At 33.9% G+C, this 22,641-nt stretch overlaps 1 protein-coding gene across 11 annotated transcripts in view; it reads right to left on the bottom strand.

The window, feature by feature from the left end:
- LOC102691387 (prune homolog 2 with BCH domain) overlaps nt 1–19,232 on the bottom strand; it is an 86,033-nt gene extending 66,801 nt beyond the window's left edge. For 5 of the 11 annotated variants that reach the window (XM_015367664.2, XM_015367677.2, XM_015367643.2 and 2 more), the window contains exons 1-4: nt 19,094–19,231; nt 6,164–6,268; nt 4,623–4,825; nt 2,626–2,795 (exon numbers count right to left, since the gene is read on the bottom strand). In XM_015367664.2, coding sequence (XP_015223150.2) covers nt 2,626–2,795; nt 4,623–4,825; nt 6,164–6,268; nt 19,094–19,129 — 514 coding nt within the window. In that variant the 5' untranslated portion in view covers nt 19,130–19,231. Of the gene's footprint in view, nt 1–2,625; nt 2,796–4,622; nt 4,826–6,163; nt 6,269–19,093 lie in introns of all 11 variants that reach the window. The other 6 variants (XM_015367651.2, XM_015367629.2, XM_015367686.2 and 3 more) reach the window with 2 other exon arrangements.
- Between the last annotated feature and the right edge of the window lie 3,409 nt (nt 19,233–22,641).

Below are 22,641 nucleotides of genomic sequence, written 5' to 3' on the forward strand. Positions count from 1 at the left end.
CTACATTATCACACCACATGCCACTTGTAATACTGTGAGCCCTTTGTGACTTCCAGCAGGTTCACCTTTGATCGGGGGAGTGAAGTGGCTCACAGATAAGATACCCAACCTCTCAGATACCAGGCTAGGGCCCTCTCTGGTTGATGTACTTGGAAGCTCCTAATGTCAGAGTTCTTTAAATGCCAAAATGACAGACTGTTTCCCGAATTCTACAGTAATATAGAAATAATATTAGGTAATTTCATTGGATTTCGTGTATGAAATTTCAGCCCTGTTATGAATGCACAAGACAAAACTGTACAGTGTTCCAATGTCAAGTTACAGGGACACCATCTCATGGCACACGTGTATTTATTAGAATGGACAGCCTGAGACTATCCTGCATGAATCAGAAAAACTTGTATTCCTTTATATGACTAAAATAATGTATGTAATGCAATTCCAGTCTGCAAAGCCATTTTAAAAAATTCCAGGCATTATCAAGGAAAAAGGCTACGGCTGATTCTATTTAGTTAGCAATGTGTTAGATTTACTTTTATAGAACCAGTTTTTAACTTTTTAACTTTTTAATTCACTTTTTCAAAGGTACATTTAGCAATTTGCTCTTCTCTTGTATTTTAGAAAGTAAGACAGTGGTGTTCACAAGGAATAACAAGAATTCCTTTCAGGAATTAAGCATATTGAAAGGTTTATGAAGTTTGTTAGTCACCGTAAATTTGGTGTAACCCTATTGGATTGAACCAGGTCAACCTCCTGGCCACAGGACAAGGAGCCTGGGACCCCTTTGAAGAGTAAGGAGTGACCATGGGGCCCTGGCACAGGCGGAAATTAGGAGGAAAGACACAAAAGACACATGCAAGGGAGAGAAGGGGGGTTATTCATTGCATTTATAGTTTTTTTTTTCATGTGGAGAAATGACATCAGGAATGATCACAAATCTTTGACAGCTTAGGTTGACTGAACTTGGTCGTTGTCATCCCTCCTGAACTGTCACTCTGAACTCCATTAACAGGCAAAGAAAGAGCACAACACTACCCAACTAGTCTGAATATCATCTGGATTTGAAAGATTCACACGGGTCTCTTATTGATATCCTACATAAGCAGAACTACACATATACGACTGCCCACAAGTAACTTGAAAAAAAAAATGTTTATGTGAGAAAACCAACATCATCAACATCAACTAAATCAACAACATGACATACGAGTCAAAACTGTGAAGCAGAAGGAATCTCAGGTCAGATTAAATATTTGAACACTGCAGTGTGTGAGAAGAACAGCAACAGAGATATTGCCAGATTGTTTTGTAGTATGCACTCTTAAAATGTGGTGGTAGGAGCAATCATTCTTCTATTCTGCATCATCTTATACCTTCAGGGAGGTGAAAGGCGGCTGACTGCTTTTTTTTTTCAACTTGACAATGACCCTTTACATACTAAACTGAAATTCCTTTAATCAGGAAATTGATACTCAAATAGAGGATGCACTAAATCTAAGTCTAAAGATTATAAAAGGAGTTTTAGAGAATACTAGAAATGAAGACCACACCTATTGTAACTGTACTTTGGGAAAAGTGTCACTGACTAAGTGAATAGACTGAAATATATTAATTATACAGTATGTGAATTCTATCAGGGAAGGTACTGTGACATTGTGATGAGAAAAATGTGTAATACACTGCCAGTAAAGTATAATATTATTTGCATTTCTTTTTAAAAGATAAATACAGTACTTCCATATATTTGTATATAGAAACAGTCTATTCAGATCCTCCTTCTTTTTGAGTATTCCTAAGATTGCCAGGTGCCCCTATAATTTTGACGAAGAGTATATGTAATTAAAAATACAGGCCACTACTCAAATAGAGGATGCATAAAATCATAGGTAACTCCAATGTACTGCAATAATGCAATCTGTAAACTTAGAATGTTTTTAAATCTTGCACCTTTGTCTTTTTATCGCAACTGGGAAGACATGCCGGTACCTTTAGATAGATACTTTATTAATCCCGTGAGGGAAATTGCAGTGCAACAGCACCCTGGCACAGTGTAACGAAAAGATACAATAATACAACAATACAATACAGCAAGTACAGTCAGTGAGAAGTGCCGTAAATCAAATTATTCATGGATACTCATACATCATTCTGCTTCTATTGAAAAAGTTAATGACACATCACTATGTACTTTAAATGACAAACAAGTCTTTAATACCTACATTGAAAGAACAGATTGCTTACTTTAGACACTACTGCATCACAGAAATACCAAATTTAGAACTTTTACAGATCATTTACCTATAAAAATCCCAAATGTACAACCGATACAGAGTTGTTCCCTTCCTCTAACTCCTACAGAAATTCAAACTCTCATGCAAAGAACCCAATGACATGGCAAACTGCCTTTTTTTCTCCTTTTTCTTACACTTTGCTTTCAAATGCACTTTAAAATGCAATGAGTTGTTACTCTTTAACAAACTCTTGACTCCCCGCTTCTTCTATTAATGCCTCCTGAGGCCTTGAAAAGGGATTGTTAACCAAAAAATGGATCACATTCTTTGCATGAGGAGTTTCAGTAACACTCCATTAAATCCTTGGGCGATTAGCATTAGAGGAGCTCCTCACCTCTGAGGAGATGAGCCAGTGGCTGTACGAGCAGCTCTGGTGCCTCTTGAAGAATCTCTCTCGCTACCAGGGAGGTGGATGATGACAGCTCCTGTAACTCCTGACTGCCTCCCCATCTCTCACAGGGATTGATAACTCTGACAATGGACGATTCCAAAGCTCTGTCTTCACTGAAAATGCAAAGGGAAAGTTGTAAATTGCTTATCTACATAAGACAATGCTATAGCCCTTGGCAAGAAAAAAAATGTAAAAAAAAAATTCTCTTTTTTTTCCATTTGTTACGTGTGATTCTTGTAGCTTATTTATCCAGGAACTGCCAGCTGAGATGTGCTAGCTCATTTCCATTGGAATCCTGCTAATACCTTACCTAGTTTTCCAGCTGAGTGGATTGAACCAGAACGAGGTCAAGTGACTTGCCCTCTTTCCAAACCATCAGCCCATCCCCCTAAAATGCATTCTGTATGTTTTGTTATTTTATACACCAAACTGTTTTTCATAACTTGGGTTTTTTATTGTTCTAGCCAATAAAATCAATGCTCACGGAGAACATATATCGATAGATACACTTATTAGTTTATGAAGTCAATTAAAAGTAAAAGCAAACAGAACAATCAGTAACCAAAAAAACACCCTGAGCCTTATAGTTTTCTAAGCAAAAACTTTACTTCTTAACTCCTTAGAAGTAAAAAGTTATTAAAAGAAATTATGTATTTTCACTTGGAAAAAAAATGAATTATGCAAAAGATGGGACATTTAAATGAAAAAACAGTTTCTGTTAAGTTATGGAACCCAGAGCAAAAAGTTATAGGCATCAATGAATGTGTTTTTAATGCTGATTTCTTGTTAGGCTTCACTAAAAGGCATAGATACATTCAGTTAAGGAAGAGTTACTGAAATAAATTTGTTTCCATCTTTACTCTTTTAACCACATGATTTCTGCTATATTTTGAAAACTGGAAGAAAGTGTTAAAATAACAATTAGATTCCAGAAAAAAGTAAAATGTGTCTGTATGAACACTACAAGAACTCACATCAGTGAAAGTAAAAAAATTATAAAATTGTCTGCTTTCCTTAAAAATCAGCATTTTATGTGTTTTATAGTTCGTCAAATAATAATTTCAAAGCCCTTTAGCAAAGAATATGAGCTAAGAGCTTTTTTTTACTTTGTGATATAAAGTATATTATCATATTAAAAGAAAAGTAACAGATATCTTAAAAAAAATTAAATGTTTTAAATGTTTGATTTATATATCCAGTAAATATTATACATTACTTTCATCTTTTTGCAACTGAATTCAAATATCTTCTTGTTTTTTAGAATGGATTGTGTTTAACAATGTAGGCAAAATGTCTTCATGGCACTTAAAATCAATTACTTTTCAATAAAATACATGCCAACAAACTATTTATGAAAGGAATTAAACATTTACACACATGGTGTAAACTACTGATTACAAATGTACAACCACTTTGATGTAGAATGTCCAAATTGTTTTAGATTTCATTGAGACACCACCTTTGCTGTTGATACCAATTTCATCTCAATACACAAAGATCTGTAAAGAATTATGGGTCAGATTAAAAAAGAGTCAGTGATAAAACAAAAGTGTAATATAAAATCATACAAAAACAAGACCAAAATCCAATACCTTTGTATAAAATGTATAAAACTGAATTGAATCCACTTTTTATACTAAATGTCAAAATTAAATATACAGTTGTGAAAAAACAACTTTTCACATCCCTGTGTATCTTGAATTAGGAATGACTGTAAGTAAACCCTCTCCCAGTATCACTGAGTGTCTGCTGTGTTCAGTTTCTTTAAAACTGGCCCTTCTTCTCAGTATAAATCTACAGTATGCTTTGATGAATGATGGTGTGGCCCAAATCCTTTTCTCGCTTTCAAAACACAATCTACCCCCTGCTGTGTTTGCCTTTATGCACACATGATTCACGTATCGCCAAGCTTTTGAATTCACATCCTGAGGGAACTTTACCTTGTAAGCACATTATTGCTCAGAAGAGTTAAAGACAGTGTTCCTGAAGTATTGAGTTGACGCAGGTCAATCTCATCCCTCCAAATGAGGGAGGACTCAGAGATAGAGCTCTGCCGCAAGAATGCCCTGGTCTCATCTGGGATGTGGAGCTCCGATCTTTGACTATTCAGGACTGGCACACAGAGATCACCTGTTTTCTCTGTCTGCAATTATACATTTTAAACAGTCAATTTGTTTAGCACACATAATTCAAAATGCATTTAATTTCTACTTGTAAAATGCTGAAGGTTCTAATCATGACTTTAGATACTTTTCATTTTCGTGCACTTGGACTGTTATTAAATACTTTATAAAGTCTCAAAATGTTTAACTCTCTAATCCTTACAAAACATTAATAAGTCTAAGAGGAATGCTATAAAAATGCAAAGATGTGCAACATTTTTGTCATTTTTAAATGAAGGAAGACATTTAACATTGAATTATCCATTCATTTTCAATCTTTCTGTTTCGGTAAGAAACTGAATCATATACAGCATAATATTAATCATATTGTATTTTAACATTAATTGCATTCAATGAGAAGAATCTTTAGCTATAGAATGTAATTTTTTAGAAAACAATAAAACAATTGTTTTAAGATCTAGATTTATTCCAGACAATATTTCATCTTAATTCAATGAAACACTGTTTGCCCAGCTTTTTAACATTGAATGACACTGACTCTTGTCGAGTCTTTTAATAGTTTATCTCCAAGTAACACAGATATAACAGTGTGAACATAAATAACACTGGAATTAATATAAACTCTGGCAGTCCCTATTTATTTAGGCACTATGTTACGACAGTGAACAAAGCTCATAATAAGTAGTAAATAAAATACAAAATAAAGGGAAAAAATAATTTAACCATGTTTAATAGCTACAATGACCCATGCCAAACAGTTCTCTATATTTTCCAGTGTTCACACTTTTTTACTATTGTTTCCATTCATTGATCTTGTAAAAAACAGACATGATTAAGCAATCTTGTTCTTTGGGACCACAGCCCAGTTTCAGCTTGGCTTCAGCAACTTAAATATGCAGAAAGCAGACAACAGACCTTGTGCTGGTCTAAGGTTTATCTGAAAAAGTACATTACCTAAGCACATTAATTATGTACAAGAAAGAAAACAACCAATAAGAGGAGCCCATTTAACCCATCTTGCCAATTTTGGTGATTGAAGCATATTGATCCATGAACTCATCAAGATGCTTCTACAAAAGGAAGTAATAATCCAACAGTTCACATTCCTTTGCCCTAGACAGACATCAGCTGTGAAAAATTCCAAACAAACAACAATCTAGCAAATTCCCAATATATCCTTAAAGTTTAAACAGAAACATAGGCAATTTGATCATTAATGTGTGTACTAAAATTACTCTTAAAAGACAGGTAATCACACAAGTCTATCAAGGAGTTTACTTCTGATTTTACAAATCTTAAGGAAAAACAGATGGTTATTTCTATCATTAAAAATATCAAAAATGAGTAGAAAAGAATACCTGCTGTAGGAAAAAGGCATAGCCCAATATGGAAGCTACACAGTCAACTTCCGCACTGTTATTTCCCAGAACAGCATGGACTTTAGGCAGCTCAGATCCAGACACCTGGAACACATTACGAAATCAAACTATTAATATTTTCTTTTGACACTGTTATACTTCATGTTGAAAGGCTGTCCTGTCAGATTCCAGTGTAAGACATTAGGAAAGACACATCACATTTGGAAATTGATCTGGTTAACTCATTGTGTTAGATTTCTTCAATTTATTCACTTAAGATCAAATATTGTTCAGGGTAAAAGCAATGTAGTACAGAAAATATTCCAATTCTCCTCAAACAGACAGTTGAGGAGCCTATATTCTAGAGAGAACCTTCTGATTAAAGAATATTTTATACATCTTACACTAACGGTCACTGATACATTTAGCAACAATTAAGTGAAAGTAAAGAAATTGATCAGTAATATAAAATTCCTGCAAAACAATTACTGCAAGAGTAAGATATGAAAAGTTCAGCATAAAATTGAAAGTGTTTTGAAAGTAGAGAAGCTCAGGAGAGTTGAAAGATTAAAAAAATGTAACAGTAATACTTTTCTGCTAAATTCCATTGATAACTAGAAGACCATTAGTATTGAAGTAACAAGTAATAAGTTTATTCCATGCTTACACCTGAAGAAGGCTCCACAGCCAAAACATTGTTTTCTTTCTTCTCTTTTCAGCATGGAATAAACCTATTACTTGTTCCTTTGCAGCCTACGCATGCTGACTCAGCTACCCACCTGAACTACTAGTATTGAACACTTCCAAGCAGGTCCCTACCCTGATACCCACTTTATTTAATTATAAATTAACTTAGGGTAAACATCAGAAACTAAAGGGAAGCTAGAATGGCACCCACCATATTTGAATAATGCTAACGTTACACGGGTCATTTTATAAAGCCTGTAATGGCCAAGTTTGGGCAAATACACTATCACTGCAATCACTCAGGTGCTGTGCGAGGTAATGAGAGGTGGCTATATGAGAGAGCTACCTGTTAATGGACACAACTTGTGGAATGAGGCATACCTCATCCGATTACGCAATTAGCACTAGGAGTGAAACTCCACATGAGGGAAAAAAGAGGCATTAGGACCTGATGGAACAGGGTGTCGGTTCTCAGTTTACCAGCATACTTTCATGTCACTGGCAAGAGAGTCTAGATGACATAAATTCAATCTTGTATACTCCCTGTGTCTGTGTCAGTCTCAGAACAACAAAACCCTTTGCTGCTGTATCAGACGTGCAAGGTTTATTAATTAGTGGTGTCCCTTGCCAAACTGGGTCAGCCAGAAGAGTTAGTGATAAGAAAAACTAACCATTGTTTGTTAACGAAGATCTGATGCATTGTGAAAAGTGAGAAAGAAGAGTCATGTTCTAGTGCTTATTGATGTGAACATAAGGAGTAAGTCTTGTTCAATGTTTCAAAGCTTAATGTGTAAAGTTAAAAGCGGTCAACTTTTCACTTTAACTTTACTAGTAAAGTAAAAACTGAAAACTAGGAATTATCCGTGAAGCCAAGTTTAATGTCCCAGTGTGTTTAAGAGTTGTTAGTGTTGTTAAAGCTCAGTATAGCAATATATACTATTTTTGAAGTGGCAGAAACTTTTTAACAGATTTTACAACAGTAGGAGTTTCATAAACTGTATACAGACAAATAGGCTGTCTGCACTTCTGACCAAAAAGAAATAGTGGTCAGATGGCCACCTTGGTTTATGATAATGTAAAGTATAACTGACTGTGTTGCTACACCTGCACCCACGATAGACAGATATGTTTAATTAACCCAACAAGTTTTGAGCTCAAGCACTTTGCATGATGGGACATTTTTAGAGAAATGTTCTGTGTCCCATTACAAGCATGAAATCTATTAATTTAGCTAATTAATGAAGGGCAAATGTGAAAAAAAAACTTTAGATAGTTACAAAATTCACGAAGTTTGGATTTAGTTGGTGCTGTGGTTCATAAGGAGTCTCTAAAAGGGTTTGTGAATAAAGAGGTCAGCTTGACATTTTGTTAGATGCAGGACCTCAGTCTTTATCACATGGCACAGTACATTAGATATACAGGTAGGGCCACTAAAAAACAAAGTCACAAGGAAAAATGTTTCATTAATGTACTACACTCCTTCTGAGACAGCACCAAAAATATCTTAAAATTAAACACAACATGCTTTTCAGAGTATAATGCAGGAACAAGATTGTAGAAAAATGCAGAAACCGTCTACCTGCTTAGAAAGAACACTGAGAATTATAATAAACAAAGTGTTGACACTTCTAATTGAGGACTTCCTTCATACATAATTTAAAGACAAAGATATTAAAATAACATAACCACATACAGAATAGCCAGTAGGTACATTTCAACTACAATGTTTAATTGTCTGTGCTGAAAATACATCAGTTCCACACTGTGGTTCACAAGCACTGGAGGGATCATATCATCTTACTTGATGATAGGTCTTCTCTTGCCTTTGCAAAATCATATTTGAAAATAGGTAGCAGAAATACAAAACACTGACATTTAATGGGTATTCTACCAGTGCAAACTTTGGATATACTGTAAAACTCCTTTGCAATCCACACAGAAATTATAATTATTAGATAATATACACCTTGAAAAAACATAATTTAATCAAACTAAAGCATTGATTAAGATGATCTGAAATAAATGTACTCTAGTTTCTAGTTCCACTTTTTTATGCACTCTGATATAAAATACTTGTATTGTGAGCAATATTTTATTGTTTGTATTGCCTGAGACATAACAGTGATTAAGAGAAATATTGGCAATACAACATCTCTGGTAAGTGCTTAATTTGTACATCACAAGGTGCCAGATAACTCAATCTCTGAATGAGAGACCAAGAACGAACTTCTTTTAAATTATTTTTAGTGTCTTTATTGTTCTGTATTTATAAGTAACACATTAACTGTACACTATATTGTATTATCTGCATAATTATTATATTGTATTATCTGTATTATTTTGATCACATTATTGATTAATGTGTCACTCGTGTACTATAAACAGATGCAATTTTAATTTAGAAATGTTATATGCTGCCCCCATTTTCTTTATGAATTATTTAATATAGCATAAAGAGGAGAACATGTGACCTTATTCTTGTAAATCATAGCAGATTCTGTTGAGATTACATAAGAGGCCTGAACAGGAATAATTTGTTTTCTATTGATTTCACAATTGTTTTTGTAATTGAGCAGCACAATTAAGTGATTTGTATGATGTTCTAGAGCTTATTACCTTTGTTATGTTAGCTGTCTATAGGAAACAGACACTCTGTGATGTTAATCTGGATATGGCCTGAACCTTTCTTATGTTCTTACATGCATATTAGGAATTATAACAAATTACCAAAACCCCTCTAACTTAATCACAATCTGTAAGATAATATCTGGGCTAAAAACATTACTTTTTAAAACTAAAGGCTATCTCTGATACACAGAGCTCATGTTGGTTCTTACCGAAGACAGAGTCCATATCATAAAACAGCAAATTTATTTGAATACCATTCTAGAGAAGACCAATCCAATAATCATCCTTCTATTAAATATATGGTTCGAATTCATTGAACAAATAGTGGGATGGCAAATACAAGGAGCACTTTATGTTTACATGGTAACATTCAGAACAACTGTATTATACAGTAACAGAAATATACTGTTTAATTAATACCATAACAAAATGTAAAATGTGCAAAGCAAATAAATAAAAGAATAACCATAAGCATGAATCAATCTCACATGATGCAAATGGCTGATAAATCATTCAGTTATTACAGAGATACAGATAGCACACAGTTAATAATACACTGACTACAACACTTGGATTCATAGTCAACTTTATACTATTACAATAACATCCCCTCACTCAAAACAAATCAATTACTTTCCTGAATTAATCTTTATCAAACACATACTAAGAAATAAAGCTTAATTTATGATTTTTATCATGAAAACATCAAATGTATACTCATTTGAATTAGACGGTTAGCCAGGCACAATCCAGATTACCCAGGGCAGAGGAATACTGGATCTGGTTACTAATACTGGTATCTAAGTATACTGGATACTTAGATCTGGGATCTATGTCTGTTGGTTCTGTGTCAAATAGTCCAACGGCTCCATACTAGAGGATCTGCTGTTGATGCAGGTGAAAAGAGAGAAGGGTCCACTTAGTGCATTTTACACCGGGGAGAAACTCCAGAGAAATTCTGCTCACCCATTTGTTGTCGTTGCTAGTCTGAATATTTCATAATATTCAGCAGTGTCTACATAACTCCAGCTATTTTACTTCATTGATCAGGGGAAATGTCTTTTAGTGCAGATGAAGTCTTGGGCGGAATTCTATTTCCATATGGTTTCCCTGCCTGGAATTTACCTTCAGCTAAGTTGATTGTAGTTACCTTTTACCTGTTTATGTGATTCGTTAATTTTCAAGTTGCCAAGGTTTCGGAGAGTGTCCCAGCTGTCTTTGCCGTGACTTTTACGATGTGTTTTTCTGCATGGTGACTCATCATGATGTCATTAAGTGTACTGGGCATCCCCCACATGGCTTGTTCCTGATTGGTGGATTATTCCTGCCCTGTCAGTGATTTATGACAGGTGGATTTATGACTCCTCCAACTGGAATTTCAGTACAGAAGTGTCTCCCTCTTGGAGTTGCAGACTACCGAGGCATCAATATATCATAATGGATCCAATTTATGATGTCCTGGTTTAGGTCAAAGAGACAGCACATCTGGTTTATCAGAGTCCCATCACCCAAGAATTCCTAAGAAGTTGACTCAAAAGACTTAAGGACCAGGTTCATTTTCCATTCAAGGCAAGAGAAAGATTATGATGATACTCTTTCTGAGCACTTAATTCTTTGCATAATAATTGCTTTACGGCTATATAACATTCAACTGTTTTAATGCAAAAATTAAAACTTAATTTGAACATGGCAGTGATTTGGTAATAGTCCGGGTAACATATATTTAATACATCTGCAAGAGATAATAAATTAGCAAGAGCCAATGTCTCCCTAAGAGAGCATATGTAACAAAGCTGTTAAATATATATGTCTTTCCAGTAACTGTTTAAGGCTATAAAACCAACCTGGAATATTTAGGTAATAAGCAAACTAATTAGGTTACACATGAAAAATAAATATATAGGACTACAGTAAATATTAAAGTGTTTTAAATATAATTACAATTAATTAATTTTCTGTATATGCCTTGTAATAAACTGCCATCCCGTCCAGAGCTTCCCAGGATAGGCTCCAGACCAATGTGACCGTGAACTGGATAAGCCATTATTGAATTTTTAACCTGAAAAATACATCCTTCATTAGTATATAGCATATATGCAGAAGAGCATCAGTAGGATAAAATCATCAGAGAAAAAAACATTTGAGTTTATCGTCTGGATCAGGTATAGCACTGCGGTAGACTCCCAATAGTGTTCCTGCCAAACTGGTGTGGTGCTTATAATTCTTTGCAACACTGCTGTATCCATATGGCCGAGACTTAGTGTTGTTCTCTGCTCTTATAAATTTGCAAACTCATTAATAAAAAGATCAGTCAAGGTGACAAGGGCCATGCATTGATATCAAACTGCTACCTGCTTTCAAAATTGGATTATATGAAATGAAAGACAAGGTAATAGCTTATTACCTTAAATATTTCAGCAGCTAAAATAGTGCTGAAATCCCAATGAATTACCATAAAAAGGTTAACACCCATTGCAGAATATAAAGTTTGTCCCTTTTTTACAGGTAAAGTATATGTTGTATACTGATGCCGTTTTTAACCTTTAGTTTCTGTTCTTATTCCCAGAGTGTCTGTGTATGTTGGCTATTTCTACTTACAAAGTAAATGATCCATCTTCTCGTCAATCACTGTGGTGGTAAAGTTGTCATATTGTAAAAAAAGCAAGAAATGGGAATGATTTTTAATGGTCAAGGATCACATTGTCAGGAAGAACTGCTAACACAACAGTATTCTTAAAGATACACATCTCATTTTTATACTTTACATGGCCATTGGTGTTTGTACTGTACACACAATAAAAGAAATACCCTGAAATACATTACAGGCAACTATATAATGGTAGCAAAACAGAAATTAAGATTATGAAAGATAATGTTTTGTAACATTATCACCATAACTTTACGTTTTCTAGATTTAAAAATACAGGATTCTGACTCTTAAAAACATTTTAGGCTTTGAGGCACAGCCCTCATCACATGGCACACAAAGCCAGTTCTGACACTGTAATCAAAGTTTAAAGAAATAGGAACTTCCTCACTTCCAATAGGGGAAAGTGCTGTACCCAGAAAACCCCAATATACAGTGCTAAAATATCCACATTGAATAAATGGATAACACTTCTATTCATTTGGTATGCTGGTATATGGTCTATTTAAAATGTAATTAATAATCGCTTTAAAGCATCTCAATTATGTTTCATAAGGTTCAATCACATTTTCTGCTGTTATCAATGATCATAGATTGTCCGACATTTTCAACATTAAAACTGCCAAGGCTCAGACGTGCAATTGAAAAACATTGGTCTTGTGGAAAACTGCCCAGCAATCCAAGAGATTTATCTGGTTTTGACTCAGTCGCAAATCCACCCCTCCAAGACTACACAGTTAAGCTTCAGCCATTTAACACTAGACCTTTAGAATTGAATGTATTGTCAACTGCAGGCCAGTTATGTTGCCTAAATAAGCACACAATATATTAAGTATCAGAACATACTATATTTGTCACAGACAACTGTGATTCAGTAGCATACACTGCAGCAAGGTGTACAGTATTTAGCCAACATCAACAGATTGAAAAATTCTTGTGTTGTGCTTTCTCTGTTTTTTTTTCTCAGAACAGAATCCTGATATCATTGTTTGCAAAAGCAGCTGCAGTGAAATCAACAAGAGAAAAAAAAGAGGATGCCTAAATCAATGTGATGCTGGCTTGTCACTTGATTTAATATTTGTACTTTAGACACAGAGCAAGTCATGCCAGCCTTGAAGGACATCCTGTTACATTAGGATCTCATCTGCTGCCAGACTTTCTTAAAGTGCCACAGTAAACTATGAGCACGGTAAACAAAGCACATTTCATGACCATATGTTTATGATGTTATTCAGCAGGGAACCAATTAAAAGAATGGGATTTCTGGAACCTGGCCATTTTAAAGAAAAAGGCAACTTGTCTTGTCATGCGATGCTTGCTCAGTATGTTGATGGGAGAGCTGTACTCATTTTAAGACCAATCCAGTTTATGAATGGTGGAGTAAATGAAAGATCATATTAAGACATTAGCCTTAATTATTCGTTAAAAAACTATCTGTGGAGCCTTCACAGTTTAGATTGCTTTAAAAAATATATTATATAAATATATCAGTTAAAAGGTTAATGTTTCTCTCTACAACATGTTTAGTATACAAACAGTATCTTTGTGTTGCTGTTATGGATTAAGTATTATACTTCACAATATTTATAATATAATGAAATATATTTTATATATAGTAAGATTATATATATAATATTATATAATAATATTCATAATATTTAGTGGTAAATTAGTGGTACTCTGAGAAAAACTGAAATGTAATAATGGCATCAGAATGTTCTGTAGTCTTTACATCTTTAACAACTTCAGGATTCTGGGGTGACCAGCTGCTCTTGCAACAGACTGTTGCTCTTACTATTGCTGTTGTAAAAAGTGTTACTGACAAAACCCCTTCCTGCCTTGATCACTTGTATACTGTGCTGTTCAGTGCATCTTAAATATTATCGATACTGTGAAATAAAAAAACTGCTGGTTTATGTTTTGCAAAACAAAAATGAATGGGTTCATGAAAGTTTAAAACTTAAAAGAAATTATAACATTACATACTTGTTTATTGAAAAATATTTTAAAACATTTCTTAAAATCCACCAAGGCACCATTTTTAGGAAAATGTTTAATGTCTTTGGGTGGTGGGAGGAAGATGGAGCACCCAGAGAAAACTAAGCAGACATGGGGAGAACATGCAAACTCCACCTAACACTACCATACTGTAAAACAAAACAATACACCCAAATTATTATGTAGAGAATAATCACCTAGGTCTAGAAGGCATGCAGTTTAATAGCAGATCATGAAATCAGCAACCCCAACAACAATGTCATTGTGTACCATCACTCCTCTTTTCTTACTAAGTTATTAAAATGTTAAACGTATTAAAAAACAAAGACCTGAGTTATCACCTCTTCCTTTGGCACAGAGTTGTGAAACACAGTAAACAGATAAGTGCTAAACAATGGTGAAAAAAACAGGGGAATCTCCTAAATATTATTGTATTGCAACTTCTTCCAAAACAAAAGGTAAAACTGCACGGAGTTCCTTCTTATTAAAAAGGTCTACCCACATTTCAACAATCCTTTCTAGAGGACACTATGGTATTCGAACTTGATTAGAATGCATTAACAAATTTTGCTTCTCACTTTAACTTGGTCTAGATGAGAATGTAATTCAAATGTCAGGTCATCAATAGCCAGTGTGTGGGCATCACTGTGCGTCACAGTATCATTAATGGTAGGGGGCAAAGTAGAAATTAAAAATCTCATTTCTTTCCTTCTGGGCCACCATAATGCTGCACAATAGTATGGCTAATGCATAAGAGAGCATTGCTCTAATCTCAGAATTGAGTGGAATAAGAGGAGCATTATCATGGTCTTTTTAAATGATGTGGAGGACACTACTGAATTGCACCAACCATCTCGCAATGTAGTATTAAAAACCTTTTCAGTGGGCTGTTAAAGCAGCAGCAATGATGCCTGTTTCAAATCAACATGTTTCCACTTCATCAAACCTTTCCTTGCAAGAAAATACAAAATTCTGTTAAGATTAGAAATGAAACCAGGTACACTCTGTTTTCCTTTCTCGTTCAAGTACAAACAGCTAACTCATTGTACAATTCCGAAATACAAAAAATGTAAGATGTTTAAGCTCCATGTAGAGTACACACAGCACATTGCATTAGTAAGTTCAAAAGTGTGAGTCCAAATATATCTGAAATCACCCTCTTTAGCACAGAAACAACTTAGAAAGACGTTCTATAGAGGGGTGCTGCAATATGCTCTGGTTAGGGCTTAAATCCGAATTTACTGAAAGAAATCAAAGATAAAATCAAATTGAAATAAAAACATGGTAAAATGGATCTTTTAATCGACCTGTACAGTATGTCGCTGCATGAATAAAATATAACATTGTTTACTGAGAAATGCTATGTACTGTATCAGCCTTGTCATATATGCTTTAAGTAATATCAAGTAAGGTTTAAGTTTTCTAATCTCCTTGGTAGATACATTTGTAAAAGGAGGCTTCTACAGGAAAGACTAGCCTTTGAGATTTGTCTGTTTCAGCTATGAATTAAGAGTACTCAGAAACTAACAGTAAGAGATATTTTATGTAACAATACATAGCAAAGTTTTTTTGTGACAGGATTGTGCAAATAGGTCCATTACAATAGTGAGTATTAAAATAACCTTGTAACTGGCACCTTAATAGAGTACAACAGAAAAAAAGATGTCTCACTGGAGTGCACCAATATTTTTTAAGTATTACAAAATGCTAATGTATGTTAATTTTTGCTCAAACCAACCATGTTTTATTAAAAATGAAATAAAATATATATGAAATATATAATATATTTAATATATAACTATTATATATACAATTTCATATCAATTATATATGAAATATCAGAAATAAAATCTTAACCCATTATCTTCAACTGGCTGTTTAATAATGTGATTTTTTTACTGCAATTGCTTGATTAGAAAGCAGCAGGCTCATATTTTTCATTTTTTGTCATTTTATTGTTTTAATCAGGAACATCACATACAAACATTTCAAAACACTTCTTTCACACTGTACCAAATAAAAATGTAAAAAAAAAAAGTATTTTTCTAAAATTACTGTTTATAAAATCAGTTAAGGAATGAAATCAGTTTACAGGAATTTTGATTTCCTGTAAAGAAAATCAAAATTTCCTTTAACACAAAATACAAAGTCATCATCCTTATTGTTGTTGCTGAGGATGATAACAACAATAACAATTATAATAATAGCTGTACCTATATTATAAGGACTATTTTTAAATAATTCTACATAAAGATCTAAGTATTTTTTCGAATTATTTTAAATGCATACAAAGATAACAGAGCTGTAACTTGTAAGTTGTAAAAGTAACTTCAGTATTACTTCATCTAATGCAATGTAAGCTGATCTAAAAGGAACAACAGCTAAATCATTTACAATAATCACAACTGAAAATCTAAAATTACATTTACTAAATTGCAAAACTACTGTAATCCCCACAAAAGCAAATGAGGTACAGTATGTATGGTACATACAATCGCATTATACTGTATATTAAGGATTGCTGTATTGTTATTTAATTAAATTTTTAAGGAAATGATTTCCATTTTCCTTAAACTGAGTAGATCCAAGGTCTCTTCCTGACATGTCATCAACAGAAAGTGCTCCGACTTTAAGCTCTAGAGAACAGATGGGTATAGACACCAGACACTTTTGCCAGCAGACGTCAATTATCCTGTATCAGCGCCATCAGATCTCATGGAGACAAATACTGTTAGACCTCATGGAGAGAAATATCTCAACGGTATGGAACAAATGCTATAAACATGCATGGGCAAAATAGTCTATGTATGTCTCATGTTCATATTTAATCTTAATAGAGAAGTTTAAAAACAAACAGTAAGTGGATACATGACAGGCACAATAAAACTGTTTTAGGCGGTGGACAGACAGACCGAAATCATTTGGTTAGCAAAACAGTACTTGCAGTGTTATGGACAAGAGCGAAGGCCTACCCTTTAACAGCTTTCTTCTATGGGAATTCAACAAAGACGTTCTATCTCATTTAAAAATACTGTACAGTATATCCTTTAAAAGCTACCACAATGAGAATCATCCAGGCACACCATTGTCTATCAACACATAACTATTCATGTGCTCACAATGGTTCTATTTTGTAGCTTCCAGGTTATCACACCTTCTTCGGCACTGAAGCAGCTGTTCCCAGACTTTCTTCCCAGACCTGTTCCTTTGTGCTTTCTTACAGTAGTGTTTTACAAGTTCAAACAAATAAAAAGTTATTACATAAACTTCATGGATGTTTACTGAGGTGTGTAGAGCAGTGCTTTTTCTCCAGTAACTTTGATCTTTGGAATTGGATTAGTTATTATTTTAAGTGCAGTTTAACGGTTGTCACACTTGAAGATCCTGAGCTCAGGTGAGTAACCTATGAATGCACTGTAAGATACTTAGGGCAAAGGCCTTATGAACAAACGTGTTTTATTGTGGATCTAAAAGCCAGCTTTCGGAAATATATTGCTTTGACTTTTAATTCTTTGCTAGCTGACATCTACAGTGTGAACATTTTTTTACTGAACATCATTATATATCTTGACTATAAAAACATAAATCTAAACAGACATGACATAAAAAACATACAAAACAGCATACTGTAGGTTCATTAAAAGCAAATGTAACTGGATAGGTCATGATTTTTCTAAAACTGTTAATTTTTCTTTTCAGGGCCAAATACAGTACAGTACATCTGAGGCATTTAAATTAATCCTGTAATCTTTCCTTACAGCTCAACTGTAAGCCCCCACCAAGAATTAACATGAAGTACAACTAATACTGGAAGACAGACATACCTCTGTGAACTTTATTATGAACCATTCACTGTGGTAAAGTTTTAAAGACTTATGTGCAAAACTAAAAACAGTATCCTGTATCCTAGGCACTGACATCTTCAGCACTTGTTTTATGTGCTGAGGTATTTATGCAAAGATCTTATAGATGTTTGGGAGGGGAGACAGACAGATATATCTGTATATTATGTTCTCTTTTTATTAAACCAGAGTTTTTCAAAATTCTACGTTATTACAGGACAACTGGTAAAACATACTGTAAGGCTGCCATAATAACTTTGGCAATTTTATACTAGCAAATACTGCGGCCTATATAATGTTGTGTTAACAGTATCAAAACAAGACTTTAAAGAAACCATCAGACTTGGACTTTTTTTTTCTTATTACAACAATTTATTTATCGACTGAACTGGATGGCCATATTGTCCTTGTCTGCAATACACTTCACAGCTCACAACCATAAATCATTTTGTCATACCGTTTTATAACTCATTAAATATACTGTTATACAGTATACCGTACTTGATACTGGAGTTTAATTAAGTAGTATTTATTATAAGACGAGCCGACGTAAATGTGAAATTTACTACCAAGTGTACTTTTCATCACAGTAAAATCCTTTAAGTTGTTTTATGTTTAAAAGCTTAGCAAGGGTTCCTGACCATACATTAAATGAAATGCATTCAAGATAACAATATGCAGTATTAGAAAACACCTAAGAGTTTGCTTATTATTCACTGTGCAGCATTACTTTGCACTATTGCTGTGTGCACGCTGAAATCTTAAAAGCTACGCACTATAAATTCTTCGCAATTTATAATTACCTCAGAATATAAAAAATATGATATGCACATACGATGTACTGTAATAAAAACATATTTAAACACTTGATGAATGCCTTCTTATACTAAAATTTTGGGGTGAATATCGTTTGGCCGATAAAGAGTTAATTGTACACTCGTGTGCAAGACTGACTGCTAATATACCACAATCTAATATCTAAATCTAAAACTTCCCATACTTCAAATATGTGGCTACAGGTGTTTTTATACATGGTGAAAATGTATTTATTAAGGACGCTCGTCTAGTAGGAGCTTGCGCCATAAAGTCTTAATTAAAACTCGTTTTCCCTTTATAGTTTTTACTTACCAGCATGGATCTGGCACGTAGCAAAAACTCTTCCATACTGAAATTAATCAGTGAGTGAATGCCGTTCTCGCCATGAAAAGTTGTACTGTAATGTTTATTTTCCACAGCCTTCTCCTGCTGAGATCACCGCAGTGCCCAGATAGGCTCTCTCACGGCCCACCTAATATGGAAGTGGGTGTGACAGTTAGGAACTTGACGGTAGCGCGCTCCCTTCTGCGCGTCCACGTCTAGAATTTTAACCAATGAATAAAATGTATCTGGGTAAATATCAGGGGGTCGAACTTCACAACCACTGCAACCATGGACAGCGCCCAACACTGAGATCTGAAGTGATGCAGGACTCTGCAGCATTGAATTCGAAGTCAGCAAACTAGTGTATTGTGATTGCGGGTAAAATACGTTTTGTTAATTACAGTAAGAATGAAGAAAGACAAGGATCAGAGGACAGAACTAACGCACAGAGGATAAGGATAATGTGATAAAATATGGAAATTTCGTAAATGTTGAAACTGTGTTCTGCAGCGTTTGTGTGTAAAGGGACGTCAAGACTGGACAGTCTTGAATTATATGTGCACATAAATACACTGTGTTTTTTATGCTTTTGCATGTACTTAGGTTTTAGAGGAGGTTGAACTGTTTTGAGTAAAATATTAAAAAAGAAGACTGCTTTTGAGATGAACAATAGGAGTACTACTGTATATTTAAAACACTAGATACTTAAGCACCATTTTTTTAAAAGCGGTCCCAAGGGAAAATCTTAAAAGCATTTGTTACCTACCACATTACACAAAAAGGTTTCTCCACCTCTACAGTAAAAATGTAAACCATGTTTTTAAAAATAACATCTTGCCACCAATTTTTGTCATTTTGAGATGTATTTTTTAACACTTTTAGGAATTTTAGAACAAAAGAGGAAAGATTGAGAATGAACTCCAGGCTGCAAAGCAAATGCATATGTGACACTATGATGATTTCAAAGTATCATAATACTTCGTGACTCCTGCTGTTCATTTGGAGATCATCTTGTCTGGAGTCGTGAAGTAAACATTTACAATACATCAATACATCAAAAGCTATGCATGGCATTTCCAGTAACAGTCCTGAAAATATATCCCTTTTCCAAGAAAAATGTATTTTTTATAGAACATGTATGCTTTCCTGGTGTTTCACAATAATCTTGTCCCTATCCACAGTCTCTTGGGAACTATAACATGTTTTTTTGTTGTTGTTGTTGTTTTACATTAAGGACACATCACAGCTCATTAGCAAGCTCTTTCTGACTGCTCAGTTTCATAGTTTCCTGTATGTGTTTTAAGGGAGGAACACGGAACACTATTTTTGATAGTGCATGTGGTTTCCTATACAGTATGTGTTCCATAATATACATGACCCTACAGGTACAGTTCATTAAAATTCTGAGAGGATTTTGCAGATAAGTAATATTATATAATAAGTCAATAATTTGAACAGTAACAGTAGGGTTCCAGCAAAATCTAAATTCAGTAAATACAACATTTTATTTATAACACATTTGCCCAAACTTAAAATACTATACAATGCATAACAGCCAAAAGTATAATAGTATAACTGAAGCCTAAAAGCGTAAGCAAGATTCAATTTATCAATAAAAAATAATTAAAACTGTGTATCTGTAAACATAGTGTTGTAAAATCTGTAAAAATGTTCACAGGAATAAAAAGCCCCTAAGCATTCTGGGCAGCATGTATAGTAGCAATACACAGTTTCCATTTAAACAAAGCTTTATCTTAGGTAATGAAAGACACTCAACATCAATAGATCTTAAATTGCATGCAGGTACCTGTGCAGTAACTCCTTCAGGTAATCAGGGACTTGAACCATTTAAGGCTTTTACAAGAGTGAGAACAATCTACATATTACAGGAGTTACTGTTCTTCTTCAATCAGTCATTTGAGATCTCCACGTATTGCATGCCTTGTTTAGGGTTTTAGACAAAACTCTTTTAACATTTCAAAAGGATCTTAACAGGCCATATTACATAAATGAAAGAATAGTAGTCTGAGAGCTTAAAAAGCCAGCAGAAAATCAAAATAAACCCCAATATTTCTCACTTCAGGTGAAACACTGATGTTAGTGGCACCAAAAATAACATTAAAATTACAGTCGTAGTTGGAATCTAATTAGCATGAGCTCAGTCTTGACATAAATGTAAATTGAATATTCTGAATTCAAAGTTCATTATCCCACAAGAATTTAAATGATATAACAGCCACATTAGAATTGGGTTTAATCTGCAAATAGATCTGTGTGCTATGTTCTAAGCAGTGAACCTAAGACCATGACAATTAATAATTTGGCTAATAGGAAAAATAAATACAGTACATCAAATAATAGGCCCAGAACAGAACCCTGTGTAACCCTCAGTGTAACATGTCAAGGGAAATGAATTGTCATCTATAAGACAAATACAGCTTAAACCAATGGAGGAAAGTGTCAATAGTACCTACATTATCTGATACCAGTCATATTAGGATGCATATTTGAAAGAAAAGTTGAAAATGAAAAAAAAAATCCTTATAAACTACAAACACTCTGATACAATATATCAAATCAGTACTTCAAACTGAACTACAGACCAGGACTAGCTAAAGCATACAGAAACAAAATTAAGGTAGATGAAGAAATGTGAAAAGTGCAAATAATTGTGCTTCTATAGAGTAAATGTACTCAAAGGTTGTTGAGATAACTTGGTGATATTCTCAATAAGAAACCAAACAGACAAGATGGACAAATGACCTCCTTTTATTTATTCTGTTTTTATACATCTGAGAATGATACTATATTCAATATGATATTCATTTTGTAATATTTTTTTACTATAAAAGGAAGAACAAATACTACATTAATCTTTACATACTACAGTTAATATTTGTGATGTGGGTTTCTTCTGCATTTAAGAGTAACTTTGCTTAAAATAACAAAGGTTTATAGATGTAAAGGTCATGTGTCAGAGATGGACAAAAAGAAAATATAAAATTATAGAACAAAAATGGTCATTCAAACAAAGGTTTGTTAAAAATTATATACAAACACTAATGCATGGACCCCATTACCTGTAAAGCGCTTTGAGTGGAGTTTCCAGAAAAAGTGCTATATAAGTGTTAGCAATTATTATTATTATTAAAGAGCCATTAAATAATCCTGTACATGGAGAATGCTTTATCTTAAGAAGCTAAAGTGATTGCAATGGAAATTCGAAATAGACATGAATTAACCACATGCTCACAAGGCCTTGAAGCCTTTGTTCAGAATAACGAAGTCTAGATTGAATGTTTGAATTTTTAAGGATTCTACAGAAATACACAAAAGACAAAAAATAGGCTATAATGATTTGTTAATTATAACCATGTATTATCTTTCAAATGCAAAGTCAGAACAGCATTACATTTTGATAACCAAGTACAGGTAACTGAAGTAGTGATTTTATTTACCCTAACCCCAATTTCCTATCTTATTATGTTCATTGTTAGACAGTAAGGGTACCACATCTGAAACATACACCTAGGAAA

Source organism: Lepisosteus oculatus, chromosome 3 (genome assembly GCF_040954835.1).
Source record: "Lepisosteus oculatus isolate fLepOcu1 chromosome 3, fLepOcu1.hap2, whole genome shotgun sequence".
NCBI lineage: Eukaryota > Metazoa > Chordata > Actinopteri > Semionotiformes > Lepisosteidae > Lepisosteus > Lepisosteus oculatus.